At 43.2% G+C, this 14,937-nt stretch overlaps 1 protein-coding gene across 5 annotated transcripts in view; it reads right to left on the bottom strand.

Moving 5' to 3' along the window:
- The window catches only part of LOC109882565 (torsin-4A), a 28,932-nt gene that overhangs the window by 2,088 nt on the left and 11,907 nt on the right, over window positions 1–14,937 (bottom strand). The window contains exon 1 of one of the 5 annotated variants that reach the window (XM_020474664.2): window positions 10,071–10,300. The exons of 3 other annotated variants lie outside the window; for them this stretch is intronic. In XM_020474664.2, the coding sequence (XP_020330253.1) occupies window positions 10,071–10,190 (120 nt within the window). In that variant the 5' untranslated portion in view covers window positions 10,191–10,300. Of the gene's footprint in view, window positions 1–9,433; window positions 9,841–10,070; window positions 10,301–14,937 lie in introns of those variants that run through there. One more of the 5 variants, XM_031826332.1, reaches the window with a different exon arrangement.

Below are 14,937 nucleotides of genomic sequence, written 5' to 3'. Positions count from 1 at the left end.
CTGTTTTTTTTCCTCAAGAGAAAGAAAAATATGTTCTACTAAGCAAGAATGAATGTTAATGATTGATTATCTTCTCTTAGATGCATAGGTTATAATATGATTTATTATTATTATTAAACATTATTAAACATTATTAAACATGTTTAGCCGAGGTTATGATTTACTGTGGTGGTAAAGTTTAAATGGAAACCCAGAGGGTTACAGCAACTTCCTTCTTAAACTTGACTTGCTAAACTAACTGCCTGTCACTGAACAGATAGACGGGTGGGAAATATCCAATAATACACAATGTTAGTCAAATATGTCAGCATCGCATAGTACCTGATAACGTGACCTGGGAATGTAATTGTGTAAATATCCTTTTCAGTTCAAGTTGTGACATTGCACTTAGTTGCGTAATCCTTTCATTGCTGCTCAAACAGTCATTATATGTAGTCAGACTTGGTGTGTGTGTGGTTAATACTACCCTCAGCCATTTCCCCTAGTCAGATAAAGGGTCAGATACTGAGACATACCAGACTGTGAGAACTCAGTTCATGTAACGTTTGACTCAATACATTTCAATCGACCTACAAAGGTATCAGAGCATTTTCTCCCCTGATTGACAGATAATGATTACAGGAATACAAGTGAAGCTGTTGATCATGCCTTGCAGTTGCGACAAGAGTTCTGTGTGGTATGAAATTCAATTAACACAGTTATTTCAGCACAGTTTTTAAACACAAAACACTACAAAGGTATATTGTCCTATGTCACGGGAGACGATGCTTGGCCTGTGTGATGGGAGACGATGCTTGGTCTGTCACGGGAGACGATGCTTGGCCTGTGTCACGGGAGACGATGCTTGGCCTGTGTTACGGGAGACGATGCTTGGTCTGTGTCACGGGAGACGATGCTTGGTCTGTGTCACGGGAGACGATGCTTGGTCTGTGTCACGGGAGACGATGCTTGGCCTGTGTCACGGGAGACGATGCTTGGCCTGTGTCACGGGAGACGATGCTTGGCCTGTGTCACGGGAGACGATGCTTGGCCTGTGTCACGGGAGACGATGCTTGGCCTGTGTCACGGGAGACGATGCTTGGCCTGTGTCACGGGAGACGATGCTTGGTCTGTGTCACGGGAGACGATGCTTGGCCTGTGTCACGGGAGACGATGCTTGGTCTGAGTCACGGGAGACGATGCTTGGCCTGTGTCACGGGAGACGATGCTTGGTCTGTCACGGGAGACGATGCTTGGTCTGTGTCACGGGAGACGATGCTTGGCCTGTGTCACGGGAGACGATGCTTGGCCTGTGTCACGGGAGACGATGCTTGGTCTGTGTTACGGGAGACGATGCTTGGCCTGTGTCACGGGAGACGATGCTTGGCCTGTGTCACGGGAGACGATGCTTGGCCTGTGTCACGGGAGACGATGCTTGGCCTGTGTCACGGGAGACGATGCTTGGCCTGTGTCACGGGAGACGATGCTTGGCCTGTGTCACGGGAGACGATGCTTGGTCTGTGTCACGGGAGACGATGCTTGGCCTGTGTCACGGGAGACGATGCTTGGCCTGTGTCACGGGAGACGATGCTTGGCCTGTGTCACGGGAGACTATGCTTGGCCTGTGTCACGGGAGACGATGCTTGGCCTGTGTCACGGGAGACGATGCTTGGTCTGTTTTACGGGAGACGATGCTTGGCCTGTGTCACGGGAGACGATGCTTGGCCTGTGTCACGGGAAACGATGCTTGGCCTGTGTCACGGGAGACGATGCTTGGCCTGTGTCATGGGAGACGATGCTTGGCCTGTGTCTGTACCGGTATGTTATCATTATAGTGCATTTATTTACAAAGTCTGATCAAGGTCTTACAGCTAATTACAGGAACTAACCCAATTACAACCCAAATAACACTGTATCAGTAATACAAATGCAATCTAGGTGTATTGTTAGGTTCAAATCTTTCTGAGTAAATCACTCACGGACACGAGAGAAGCTTAACCAAGTTGAATTCTTCCCAAAGGGTCGTTACAGCTGTAATTCAGACACAGACATGGCTTCCCCTGTGGTGGTATTCATACCCCACTTTGGGTGGAGTCTCCTCCTTATCTCTAAACATTACATCCTTCTTGCTAAGCAGGGAACTAAGTGATATGAGCCTTCAACGGTTTCTCCCCTTATCAGTACTGTCACATGCAATTGTTTTCCCTGCACTCAGCCCCTCATTATGGCACCCCTCATGTCTCTTGTGTAACTAATGTTCCTATTCTCTGAGTATAACAATGTTCAAAGTTCACCCCAGAATCCAACAGTATACACAACAAAAATATATAGTAAAAAGTAGATGGCAGTAGATATATTACAATGAGCGATGTCAAGAATCCAGTATATGAATACACAGTGTGAAAAACAGAATAGAAGAAACAGGAAGTGTCCAGTGTTTAATGTCTCTATATACATGGGACAGCAGCGTTGTCTGTGTGTGTATGTGTTTTATGTGAGTGAGTCTTACTACTGGAGGTAGAGGCTGTTTTTCAGTCTCTCGGTCCCCGCTTTGATGCACCTGTACCGTCTCTGTCTGCTGGATGGTAGCAGAGTGAACAAACCATGGCTCAGGTGGCTGAGGTCCTTGATGATCTTCCTGGCCCTCTTTTAACACTGAGTGCTGTAAATGTCCTGGATGGCAGGCAGCATTCCCCTGGTGATGCGTTGGGTTGACCGCACCACCCTCTGTAGAGCCATTCGGTTGAGGGTGGTGCAGTTGCTAGACAGCATGTTCTCAATGGTGCATCTGTAGAAGTTAGTGAGGGTCTTAGGGGCCATGCCGTATTTCTTCACCCGCCTGATGTTGTAAAGATGCTGTTGTGCCGCCTTCACCTCGGTGTCGGTGGTAAAGAAGGTCCTCAGTGATGTGCACGCCAAGGATCTTGAAGCTTTTGACCCTCTCCGCTGCAGCCCCGTCGATGTGGATGGGGGCTTGCTCCTTCTTCTGTCTCATGTAGTCTACGATAAACTCCGTTTTTTATTAAGTTGAGGGAGAGATTATTGTTCTGGCACCACTCCGCCAGGGTCCTCACCTCCTCCCTGTCGGCTATGTCATCATTGTTGGTAAACAGGCTGTCGTGTCGTCAGCTAACTTGATGAATGAGTTGGAGTCATACATAGCCAAGCAGTTATAGGTGAACATGGAGTACAGGAGGGGGCTGAGCACACACCCCATGGGGTCCCCCGTGTTAGAGCCCTGCACAGGAATTCATTTTAAACCCAAGCCCAACACATGCCCGCAACGATCAGGCCCTACCCTACCCAGGCCCGATTGCTTCTGACAGATTTAAGGCTCGGCCCAGCACTGCCCGAAACCCCAAATAAGAAATAACGTCCTCCGTTAGTATATCCATTAGCTGCTCCTCTCTGTCTGTCATTCACTCCCTGCACACATTTCGCTCTTCATGCACTCTGCTCATGGCAGCTTTGAGTCTGTGAGTATCCATAGCAACTGCTCTGCTTGGGCTGCTCTGCTCAATGAAGAGAAAATAAGAAAACTCACTGAAAACTGTCAAAACTCAAGGAACATTATTACTGTTTTCTGTGAAATAACCTATCCTGTTTTAAATGACGAGGTTGAAGCACTTCTGACACCATGTTATAATCTTAGTCAGATATGACTGTGCTGTGCAGCAGAGCATGAGGAAATGGCTCAGCTTCAAAATGTTCCTGATCAATTTAGTAACTACCAAAACAAAGAAAGTCGCACAGTCCATGTATAAACCCCCAGCAACCTAATGGGTATTTACCAATGTTTCAGCACCACTATGCCTTCCTCAGGGTAATGTCATGAATACTTGAACCAGGTTATGTAGACAAACAGTGCAATTAGTGCAACCAATGACAATAGTGAGGGGTGTTTCATAATGATTAATTTAATTCAAATGAATTAGTTAAACTGTTAAAAAATATTATATGGCATATTAAATATATTACACTATTGCTCTCATATAGAAATATAATGGAATATTGTACATCATATTAGCATCAACATACATTATTGTTTCAGTCAATTTCACATCATTTCATATTTGTTACATGTAATCTTTTGGTTCAACCTTAATGTATAATGAGCATCATCAACAGGGGGAACATATTAGTTGTACGCTAATAAGCTATAGAAATAATATATCAATTTATAAGACTTGTTCATAAAGGAAAACTATGTTCATAAGAAGGGCCTGAGATCAAAGTCAATATTCAGGCAACTAGGGGTCAATGTTATTAGATATCCAGTAAGCCTCCCTTTGTAGTAGTAGGATGTTACCTCCTCTCCTTGGTAGAGCAACATGCTCAATGCCTGTGTATTTGAGGGAGGGGATTGGATGGTTAGCTTCAACAAAGTGAGCTGCTACTGGATAGTCAATGTCCTTACACCTGATTGAGCTGCGGTGTTCAGCTATGCATTGTTTTAATTGTCTTTTCGTTTGTCTTACGTGGGCTTTTCCACATGAACAGGTGATGAGATTACTCCCTTGGTGTTGCATGAGATGATACCCCTAACAGGGATCTTTCAAGCTGTATATGAATGTATGAAGAAAGATGTTTTTATAGTGCTATTACACTGTGCGCATGAGCCACATTTGTAATTCCCATTTGGGATAGGTGTCAAGAGTGTCTGAGTGGGCTCAGGGGGCAGGTCAGATCTCACCTAACTATCTCCAGTATTGCGACCACGCTTACAGACCACCAGTGGCGGTTCCTTGAAGAGAGGTGCATTTTTTTTGTAGATTTTTTTATTGTACCCATTAGGTTGCTGGGGGTTTATACATAGAGTGTGTGACTTTCTTTGTTTTGGTAGTTTGTAGTTTGTTCGCTGTTGGTCAGCACCTCCACACAGGCTAGTTTTTCTGGGTGTGGGCCAGCTCATGTTTTTTAATCTACTAGTGATCAATTTAGTGACACCCAAGCCCTGCCTGTACCCTAGTTATTGATGAAAAAACAGTCCTTACCCGGCTCTAAAGGCTCGTCGGGCTCGGGTCGGGTAGCAGAGCTCTACCCCCTGTTGAGGATCAGTGTGGCGGAGGTGTTGTAGCCTACCCTCACCACCTTGGGTCAGCCGATCAGGAAGTATGAGACCCAGTTGTACAGGGACGGGTTCAGACCCAGGGCCCCAAGCTTAGTGATGAGCTTGGAGGGCATTATTGTGTTGAGCAGAGCTGTAGTCAATGAACAACACTCTCACATAAGTTTTCCTCTTGTTCAGGTTTTTCCACAGTGGATCACACAATGCACAATGAGGGAAATGTGTCAGAGGAAGGCCCAAAAATGGTCAAAGACTCCAGTCACCCAAGTCATAGACTGTTCTCTCTGCTACCGCACGGCAAGCAGTACCGGAGCAGCAAGTCTAGGTCCAAAAGGCTCCTTAACAGCTTCTACCCCCAAGCCACTGCTGAACAATTAACCAATTATCTGGACTATTTGCATAGATTCTTTTTCACTGCTGCTACATGTACATACTACCGCAATTACCTTGACCATCATATGCTCATTGTTATGAAAGTATCCAAATAAATGACCAAAAGGTGTCGCTAGAGCACGATGAGCCAAACCCTCCCCTAACCCGGATGACACTGGGCCAATTGTGTGCTGCCCTATGGGACTCCCGGTCACGGCTTGTTGTGACAGCCTGGGTTCAATCCCTGTAGTGACGCCGCAACACTGCGATACAGTGCCTTAGACCCAAAATAACGTTTTTAATTAAAATATGTAAATCATTATTTGAATATGTTGGTAACTCGTTGTATAAAATTGATAATGCCTTCGATACCAATGTTTGGAGAATATATTGGCAAGGTTTGCCGGCCCGAGAAGAAACAACACCCGTGCCAATATATCCTCCAAACACAGGCTTCTCGGGCATTATCACTTAAACATGATTCATGACACACCTGTTTGTTCCCAGATTAGAGAGTGTATGATCAAACACCTTTCCCAGGTGGGAGTGAGTGATGGCAGATTACAATGACATCATGGCCTTTCCCAGATATTAACAGCCTCTTATCACCATGTTAGTCATGCTCCACTCCAATATCAAACAGATACTGTAGATAGTGTTAAGGACAGGATTTAGTCATGTTCTGAAAGTAGCGCTGACACCTCTGTGTTGACATTCACATTGTATGTAATGTCACTCAGTTACTACTGATGAAACAGCTATACACATGGCACATTTACGGAAATATTGATTGGTCCTTGTAAAATACATTTTAGAAAGCATGTGTGCTGGCACCAACTTCTCCCTATTCCTTGCAGCACTCCAACCCCTCACACAAGACTGCTCATCATAAGGATTCACTGTGTAATAAATAAAGGAAACCTTTTCGATCTTTGCGGCCTTCGCGCAAAAACCATTGTGAGAACTACCAAAGTCAAAGACCTCCAATATGCTGAAGACTGTGCCATTGTTCCACACTCCAAAGCAGACCTCCAAACTGCTCTCAAAAGCTCCTCTGAAACATACAAGAGCCTGAACATAAATAAAACAAACCACCAAATCCAACAGTGACCTATGATGAATGTGAACCACTTGACAACGTGGAACACTTTGCCTACCTCAGCAGCCATCTCGCCTAATGAGTCACCACTAAGGAAGAAATACAGCACACGATAGGCTGCACAAGCACAGCCTTTGGAAAACTAATGGGTATTCAAAAACCACGATCTCAGGACGTGTACAAAGCTGTCATAATCCCAACCCTCTCTACAGCTGTAAAACGTGTACAAAACTGTCATAATCTCAACCATCTCTATGGCTGTAAAACGTGTACAAAGCTGTCATAATCTCAACCATCTCTACGGCTGTAAAACGTGTACAAAGGTGTCATAATCTCAACCATCTCTACGGCTGTAAAACGTGTACAAAGGTGTCATAATCTCAACCATCTCTACGGCTGTAAAACGTGTACAAAGGTGTCATAATCTCAATCATCTCTACGGATGTAAAACGTGTATGAGGCTGTCATAATTCCAACCATCTCTATGGCTGTTAAATGTGTACAAGGCTGTCATAATTCCAACCATCTCTACGGCTGTAAAATGTGTACAAGGCTGTCATAATCTCAACCATCTCTACGGCTGTAAAACGTGTACAAAGGTGTCATAATCTCAATCATCTCTACGGCTGTAAAACGTGTATGAGGCTGTCATAATTCCAACCATCTCTATGGCTGTTAAATGTGTACAAGGCTGTCATAATCCCAACCATCTCTATGGCTGTTAAATGTGTACAAGGCTGTCATAATCTCAACCATCTCTATGGCTGTTAAATGTGTACAAGGCTGTCATAATCTCAATCATCTCTACGGCTGTAAAATGTGTACAAGGCTGTCATAATCTCAACCCTCTCTATGGCTGTAAAATGTGTACAAGGCTGTCATAATCCCAACCCTCTCTATGGCTGTTAAACGTGTATGAGGCTGTCATAATCCCAACCATCTCTATGGCTGTAAAACGTGTATGAGGCTGTCATAATCCCAATCATCTCTATGGCTGTAAAACGTGTATGAGGCTGTCATAATCCCAACCCTCTCTATGGCTGTAAAACGTGTACAAAGGTGTCATAATCTCAATCATCTCTACGGATGTAAAACGTGTATGAGGCTGTCATAATTCCAACCATCTCTATGGCTGTTAAATGTGTACAAGGCTGTCATAATTCCAACCATCTCTACGGCTGTAAAATGTGTACAAGGCTGTCATAATCTCAACCATCTCTACGGCTGTAAAACGTGTACAAAGGTGTCATAATCTCAATCATCTCTACGGCTGTAAAACGTGTATGAGGCTGTCATAATTCCAACCATCTCTATGGCTGTTAAATGTGTACAAGGCTGTCATAATCCCAACCATCTCTATGGCTGTTAAATGTGTACAAGGCTGTCATAATCTCAACCATCTCTATGGCTGTTAAATGTGTACAAGGCTGTCATAATCTCAATCATCTCTACGGCTGTAAAATGTGTACAAGGCTGTCATAATCTCAACCCTCTCTATGGCTGTAAAATGTGTACAAGGCTGTCATAATCCCAACCCTCTCTATGGCTGTTAAACGTGTATGAGGCTGTCATAATCCCAACCATCTCTATGGCTGTAAAACGTGTATGAGGCTGTCATAATCCCAATCATCTCTATGGCTGTAAAACGTGTATGAGGCTGTCATAATCCCAACCCTCTCTATGGCTGTAAAACGTGTACAAAGGTGTCATAATCTCAATCATCTCTAGGGATGTAAAACGTGTATGAGGCTGTCATAATTCCAACCATCTCTATGGCTGTTAAATGTGTACAAGGCTGTCATAATTCCAACCATCTCTACGGCTGTAAAATGTGTACAAGGCTGTCATAATCTCAACCATCTCTACGGCTGTAAAACGTGTACAAAGGTGTCATAATCTCAATCATCTCTACGGCTGTAAAACGTGTATGAGGCTGTCATAATTCCAACCATCTCTATGGCTGTTAAATGTGTACAAGGCTGTCATAATCCCAACCATCTCTATGGCTGTTAAATGTGTACAAGGCTGTCATAATCTCAACCATCTCTATGGCTGTTAAATGTGTACAAGGCTGTCATAATCTCAATCATCTCTACGGCTGTAAAATGTGTACAAGGCTGTCATAATCTCAACCCTCTCTATGGCTGTAAAATGTGTACAAGGCTGTCATAATCCCAACCCTCTCTATGGCTGTTAAACGTGTATGAGGCTGTCATAATCCCAACCATCTCTATGGCTGTAAAACGTGTATGAGGCTGTCATAATCCCAATCATCTCTATGGCTGTAAAACGTGTATGAGGCTGTCATAATCCCAACCCTCTCTATGGCTGTAAAACGTGTATGAGGCTGTCATAATCCCAACCCTCTCTATGGCTGTTAAATGTGTACAAGGCTGTCATAATCCCAACCATCTCTATGGCTGTAAAACGTGTACAAGGCTGTCATAATCCCAACCATCTCTATGGCTGTAAAACGTGTATGAGGCTGTCATAATCCCAACCATCTCTACGGCTGTAAAATGTGTACAAGGCAACAACACTTTCTGAGAAAGATACTAAACATCAGGTGTGAGGATCGACGGACCAATGTCAGTGTCCTGACCCATGCCAACATCCCCAGTGTAGGATCCAAAATGATCTGGCACCAACTCTGGGAAGCGTAAACCTTATCAGTAAACAATAGTCAATAAACTAATTTTTGTGTTTTCCCCTCTAATGGTTCAGGTCAGGATTTGGGGAGGGTAAACTGATCATAGATCTGTGCCTACTGCCTAAGGAAAAGAACACACAGCCACATACAGTCCCAGCTAACTATTTCATCTGGTTTCTCCCACTAAAGAGTGTGAAACAAACAAGATAACCCATAAACATATAGCTAAACTAATGTAAAACCACTGTAATACCCCAGTATTTACCTTGGCACCAGTCTCACTCACCGGCCGTGTGCAGACCTGGCACGCAGAGCTAAAAAAACGCACATCAAACATGCCACTGTAGAAGAACCAAAGGCTGAATGTTGAGAGTCATTTCTTTCTAGCTAGTCTGGCGAGCTTGTTTACCTTGGCACTAACGTTAGCTCTGCTGCTGGGAAACCTTACTCACTTAGTGTCAGCCATTCTCTGACCAAGTGCAATAGAATTAGACTAACTACACCTTAGTGTGTCCTGCAGCCAGGTGAGTTGATATCATCTTAACCCCCTCCTTCACATGTTGTGTCCTTAGAGGGGCTGGCGGCATTCCACACATTCTACAGCCTTTCCAGGTGTCTTTCCCTGGCTGCATTCTCGACGTTCTGTATCCCCCTCTCTCTCAGACCACCACTGCTCTCTGCTGACTACATTTCCTTCCTGGAAGGGTCCTAGCTGCTAGGTACACACGTGAGCTTTTCTAACCATGAGAGTGAGAGAAAGAGAGGGAGATTGTGTAGGACTAGAGACCCAGCTGCAAATACGTCACCCAAACAACAGTGTAAGCAAGAAGAGAGAGATAGGAGCGGGGAAAGAATCAAAACAGTATACAGAAAGAGAAATGCAGGGTAATCAGTTGGCTTACCTTAAATGTATAGGTAATATCAAGCCTCCTATAGACTGATGGGTCTTCACTAGGGTCGCACCAAGATTTTAGTTGGGAGAGAACAATAGAGTAAGTCCTTCTCTTGAACTTCATCAGCATATAGTGAGTTGCTAGACTAAGACTGCTATACAACCACTCCTATCATTCTATCTCACCCTCCCCATTCTCGCTTATGTCCTCTGCAGTCTCCTCCTTCCTCTTTCTCTCTCTGTCTGTCCTTCCACCTACCCTCTCCCCTTTCCTGCTCTACATATCCTCCATCAGGGCCGGATCGAGCCTTTTGGGGGCCCTAAGAGAAATGTGCTCGAGGGGCCCCTACGCTCAATCATTGGACTCACTGAAGAGATGAGTCTTAAGTAAAGACTTTCACTCCCAGCCTGCAGGCATGCACTCTTATAATTTTTTTTCCAAAAGGGTTCTTTGGCTATCCACATAGGATAACCCCTTTTGGTTCCAGGTAGAACTCTTTTGGGTTCCATGCAGAACCCTTTCCACAAAGACTTCTACCTGGAACCCAAAAGGGTTCTACATGGAACCAAAAACAGCTCTACCTACAACCGAAAAGAGTACTCATATGGGGACGTAGAACCCTTCTGGTTCCAAGCAGAACCCTTTTGGATTCCATGTTGAACACTTTCCACAGAGAGTTCTACATGGAACTAAAAAGGGCTCTACCTAGAACCAAAAAGGGTTCCTCAAAGGGTCCTCCTTCGGAGACAGCTGAAAAGCCCTTGTAGGTTGTAGATACAACCTTTTTTCTCAGAGTGTGGATAACTTTGTTTAATTAATCCATTTGCTTAGTTAGAGGTCCTCTACTTAGCGGAAAACTAGGCGGTGTGATAAATGTTTGCATATTTAGTGTGTCATTTGCTTCACAGCATATATGAGAAGAGGAAACCCACAGCCAAGCAGTGGGGAAACTGATAGGGCTGGTTTAACATCATATCTATGTACAAATGATGATTGGTAACCAAGAGTTCAAGGAGAGAACTTGTCATATTATCCATCATAACAATAGAGGATTGTTGTTGTGAACAAAGACAACCTTTAATACAATATGGGCTCTCCAATTCAGTTTTGTCCTGCTATTGTAAGTGTTTTGTGTAAATAAACAATAATGAAACCATCACATGATTAAGTTCCCTCGAAATCCTTTTCATACACTAGGTTACATTCTACAAATGTTTGACCTTCTTTGTCCTGTGATTGTAATTACTTTGCACTAGCCCAAGGCAGAATGGCTCTGCGTCAATGTCGCAACATGATGCTACTGAAGAGAACAATTCACAAAACTGAGTGTTATTAATGGCTGAGAGGGTGTGAGTGTTTTATTTGTGAGTGTGGGCGGTAGGAGTGTGTGTGTGTGTGTGTGTGTGTGTGTGTGTGTGTGTGTGTGTGTGTGTGTGTGTGTGTGTGTGTGTGTGTGTGTGTGTGTGTGGGCTTGGTGTGGTTGATTTGAAAGAGTAAATATCTCACGGATGAGAGAGAGGAGGCTCATCTCCGTCATGGTTGGGGTCAATTACGTTTTCAATTCAAACTTGAGATGGTTGTCTCAACATGAACCTAAGTTTTTTTTAAAGTTGACATAAAAGTACTGCAGAGCCATGTTCATTATTGCATATCTAAGCATACCTCTTGAGCTTTCTGTATCCTACTGAGTGGTGGTTCTTTAAAAATAAAAATAAACTGAATATGCTTCTCTGTTTCTCTGCTAAAATCTGGGTATAAGATTGAAAAGAATACATTTAGTTATTGTTTGCTTTTCTAAAGTCTACCAACCTTGCCAGCAGGCAGGCATGCCAGATAAGATAGTTAAACAAGCTAGCTACTCTAACTTAATTGTTACCCTGAAATGGCTTCTTGGTAACTAGTTTTCTTAAATGTATTTGTATTATGTTTTATGTATTCAGGGTAGCCCAACTGAGACCAGGGTCTAATTCCCAATGGTACCCTTTGTATATAAAAATATTACAATTAAAAGAAGATTATGAGGCTGGGAGATTGGAAACCTATCTGGGCTAAAGCCAATTTCATCAAATTGTTAGGTGGCTAGTTGTATTACAGAAATATATATATGGAAAGTATTCAGACCCCTTGACTTTTCCCACCATTTTTTACGTTACAGCCTTATTCTAAAATGTATTAAATCGTTTTTTCCATCAATCTACACACAATACCCCATAATGACAAAGCAAAAAGGTATTTTAGAATTTTTTGCACATTTATAAAAAAATATATAACTGAAATGTATAATTTACATAAGTATTCAGACCCTTTACTCAGTAATTTGTTGAAGCACTTTCGGCAACAATTACAGCCTTGAGTCTTATTGGGTATGATACTACAAGCTTGACACACCTGTATTTGGGGGGTTTCTCCCATTCTTATCTGCAGATCCTCTCAAGCTCTGTCTCCAGAGATGTTTGATCAGGTTCAAGTCCGGGCTCTAGTTGGGCCACTCAATGACATTTAGAGACTTGTCCCGAAGCCACTCCTGCGTTGTCTTGGCTGCGTGCTTAGGGTTGTTGTCCTGTTGGAATGTGAATCGTCACCCCAGTCTGAGGTTGTGAGCGCTCTGGAGAAGGTTTTCCTCAAGGATCTCTCTGTACTTTCTCCGTTTATCTTTCCCTCAATCCCGACTACTCTTCCAGTCCCTGCCGCTGAAAAACATCCCCACAGCATGATGCTGCCACCACCATGCTTCTCCGCAGGGATGGTGCCAGGTTTCCTTCAGACATGATGCTGCCACCACCATGCTTCTCCGCAGGGATGGTGCCAGGTTTCCTCCAGACATGATGCTGCCACCACCATGCTTCTCCGCAGGGATGGTGCCAGGTTTCCTCCAGACCTGACGCTTGGCATTCAGGCCAAAGAGTTCAATCTTGGTTTCATCAGACCAGAGAATCGTGTTTCTCATGGTCTGAGAGTCCTTTAGCTGCCCTTTGGCGAACTCCAAGCGGGCTTTCATATGCCTTTTACTGAAGAGTGGCTTCCGTCTGGCCACTCTACCATAAAGCCCTGATTGGTGGAGTGCTGCAGAGATGGTTGACTTTCTGGAAGGTTCTCCCGTCTCCACAGAGGAGATCTGTCAGAGTGACTTCTCCCTCGATTGCTCAGTTTGGCCGGGCGAACAGTTTTAGGTAGTTCCAAACTTCTTCCATTTAAGAATGATGGAGGCCACTCTGTTCTTGGGGACCTTCAATGCTGCAGAAATATTTTGGTACAGATCTGTGCCTCAACACAATCCTGTCTCGGAGCTTACGGACAATTCTTTCGACCTCATGGCTTGATTTTTACTCTGACATGCACTGTCAACTGTGGGACCTTATATATATACCTTTCCAAATCATGTCCAATGTATTCAATTTACTACAAGTGGACTCCAATCAAGTTGTAGAGATATCTCAAGGATGATCAATGGAAACAGGATGCATCTGAGCTCAATTTAGAGTCTCATAGCAAAGGGTCTGAATACTTATGTAAATTAGCTATTTCTATTTGTTTTGTTGTTATATAAATTCGCTAACATTTCCAAAAACCTGTTTTCGCTTTGCCATTACGTGGTATTGTGTGTAGATTGATGAAAATTTTAAAAAAATGTAATTCATTTTAGAATAAGGCTGTAATGTAACAAATTGTGGAAAAGGTCAAGGGGTCTGAATATATATATATATATATATATATATATATATATATATATATATATTTAAATATCAGAATCTGAGGGGGCATGTGCCCCTGTGCCCCCTATGGGCATGACGCCTCTGCTTAAGAACATATTTTGTCTTAAATGAATGTTAAGTCTACCTATCTGAAATCTGAATCAGGCTGACATGAATTATGATATTGAAATATCTTCCTATAAAGTTTACCACACCTTGTTAAATGTGTCCATCAACAATGAAAGAGCCACAGCTTCTGTATTCTAGTTCGCTCACCCTCAGCAACCATACTTTTTTCAGAGACTGCATTTAGGGTAAACGCTGCATTTCCGGCTCAACCAAAAATGACCTTTACATTTCCACCGGTCTACAACGCTGATCTTCAGAGCTACGTATTGAATCCAGCCCATAGACAGGGGATTTAGGGGTGCTGAGGGTGCTGCTAAAAAATAATATCATTTTTTAAATAAAAATTACATTAAATTAGTGCTCTAGGCCTTTATGACTGCTGTATGAGCGAAATATTCGTCAGCAGGGCGCCACGAAAAATCCCCCCCCCATGGAGCGGGGAGAAAAATACCCCAGCCCTAACTCTCTCTATGACTCACAGCTTATGGTTTACTCTCTTCAAAGTGACTTATGGTATAGTTTACCATCTTTAACTTCCCTTTACACAGACATCACACAGAAATGACTGGGCAGCCAGTGTGCGTGGTAAATAAAGTATTATTTAAAAAGAGGCCTTTTCTAGGAAGTCTTCATTTTGACTATCATGAACCTTCATAGAGGAACTTATAAAACAAAACCATCACCCCGAGTACAAATAACACAATTTATTGAGCACTTTAACATGTTAACAAAAAAACACAGTGAATACTTAAACTGCTTTAAGTTGACATTCAGGAAGGTAAAATGAAATATGACATGTTCACAATAGGCTAAAGGTGGGATTCTGCTGCTGCTGTGTACTATTCCAATGTCTGCGTTGACCTAGATACAATACCATGCTATGACAATATTGATGCTATATTATAGTGGAAAGCTGTGACTGAGCAGAAAATACCGGTAGCCTTTCAGCATTTCAACACAAACATGTTCACAGCTTATCAGGATCTGGTCAGTAGTGCAGTGTACAGGCAATATGGTGCCCTTTCAGGCTTGCCACAGATGTGTTGCCAGTGAAG

Source organism: Oncorhynchus kisutch, linkage group LG6 (genome assembly GCF_002021735.2).
Source record: "Oncorhynchus kisutch isolate 150728-3 linkage group LG6, Okis_V2, whole genome shotgun sequence".
Lineage (NCBI taxonomy): Eukaryota > Metazoa > Chordata > Actinopteri > Salmoniformes > Salmonidae > Oncorhynchus > Oncorhynchus kisutch.
Note: the sequence above shows the minus strand (reverse complement) of the source record. Positions and strands in the feature narration are given on the sequence as shown.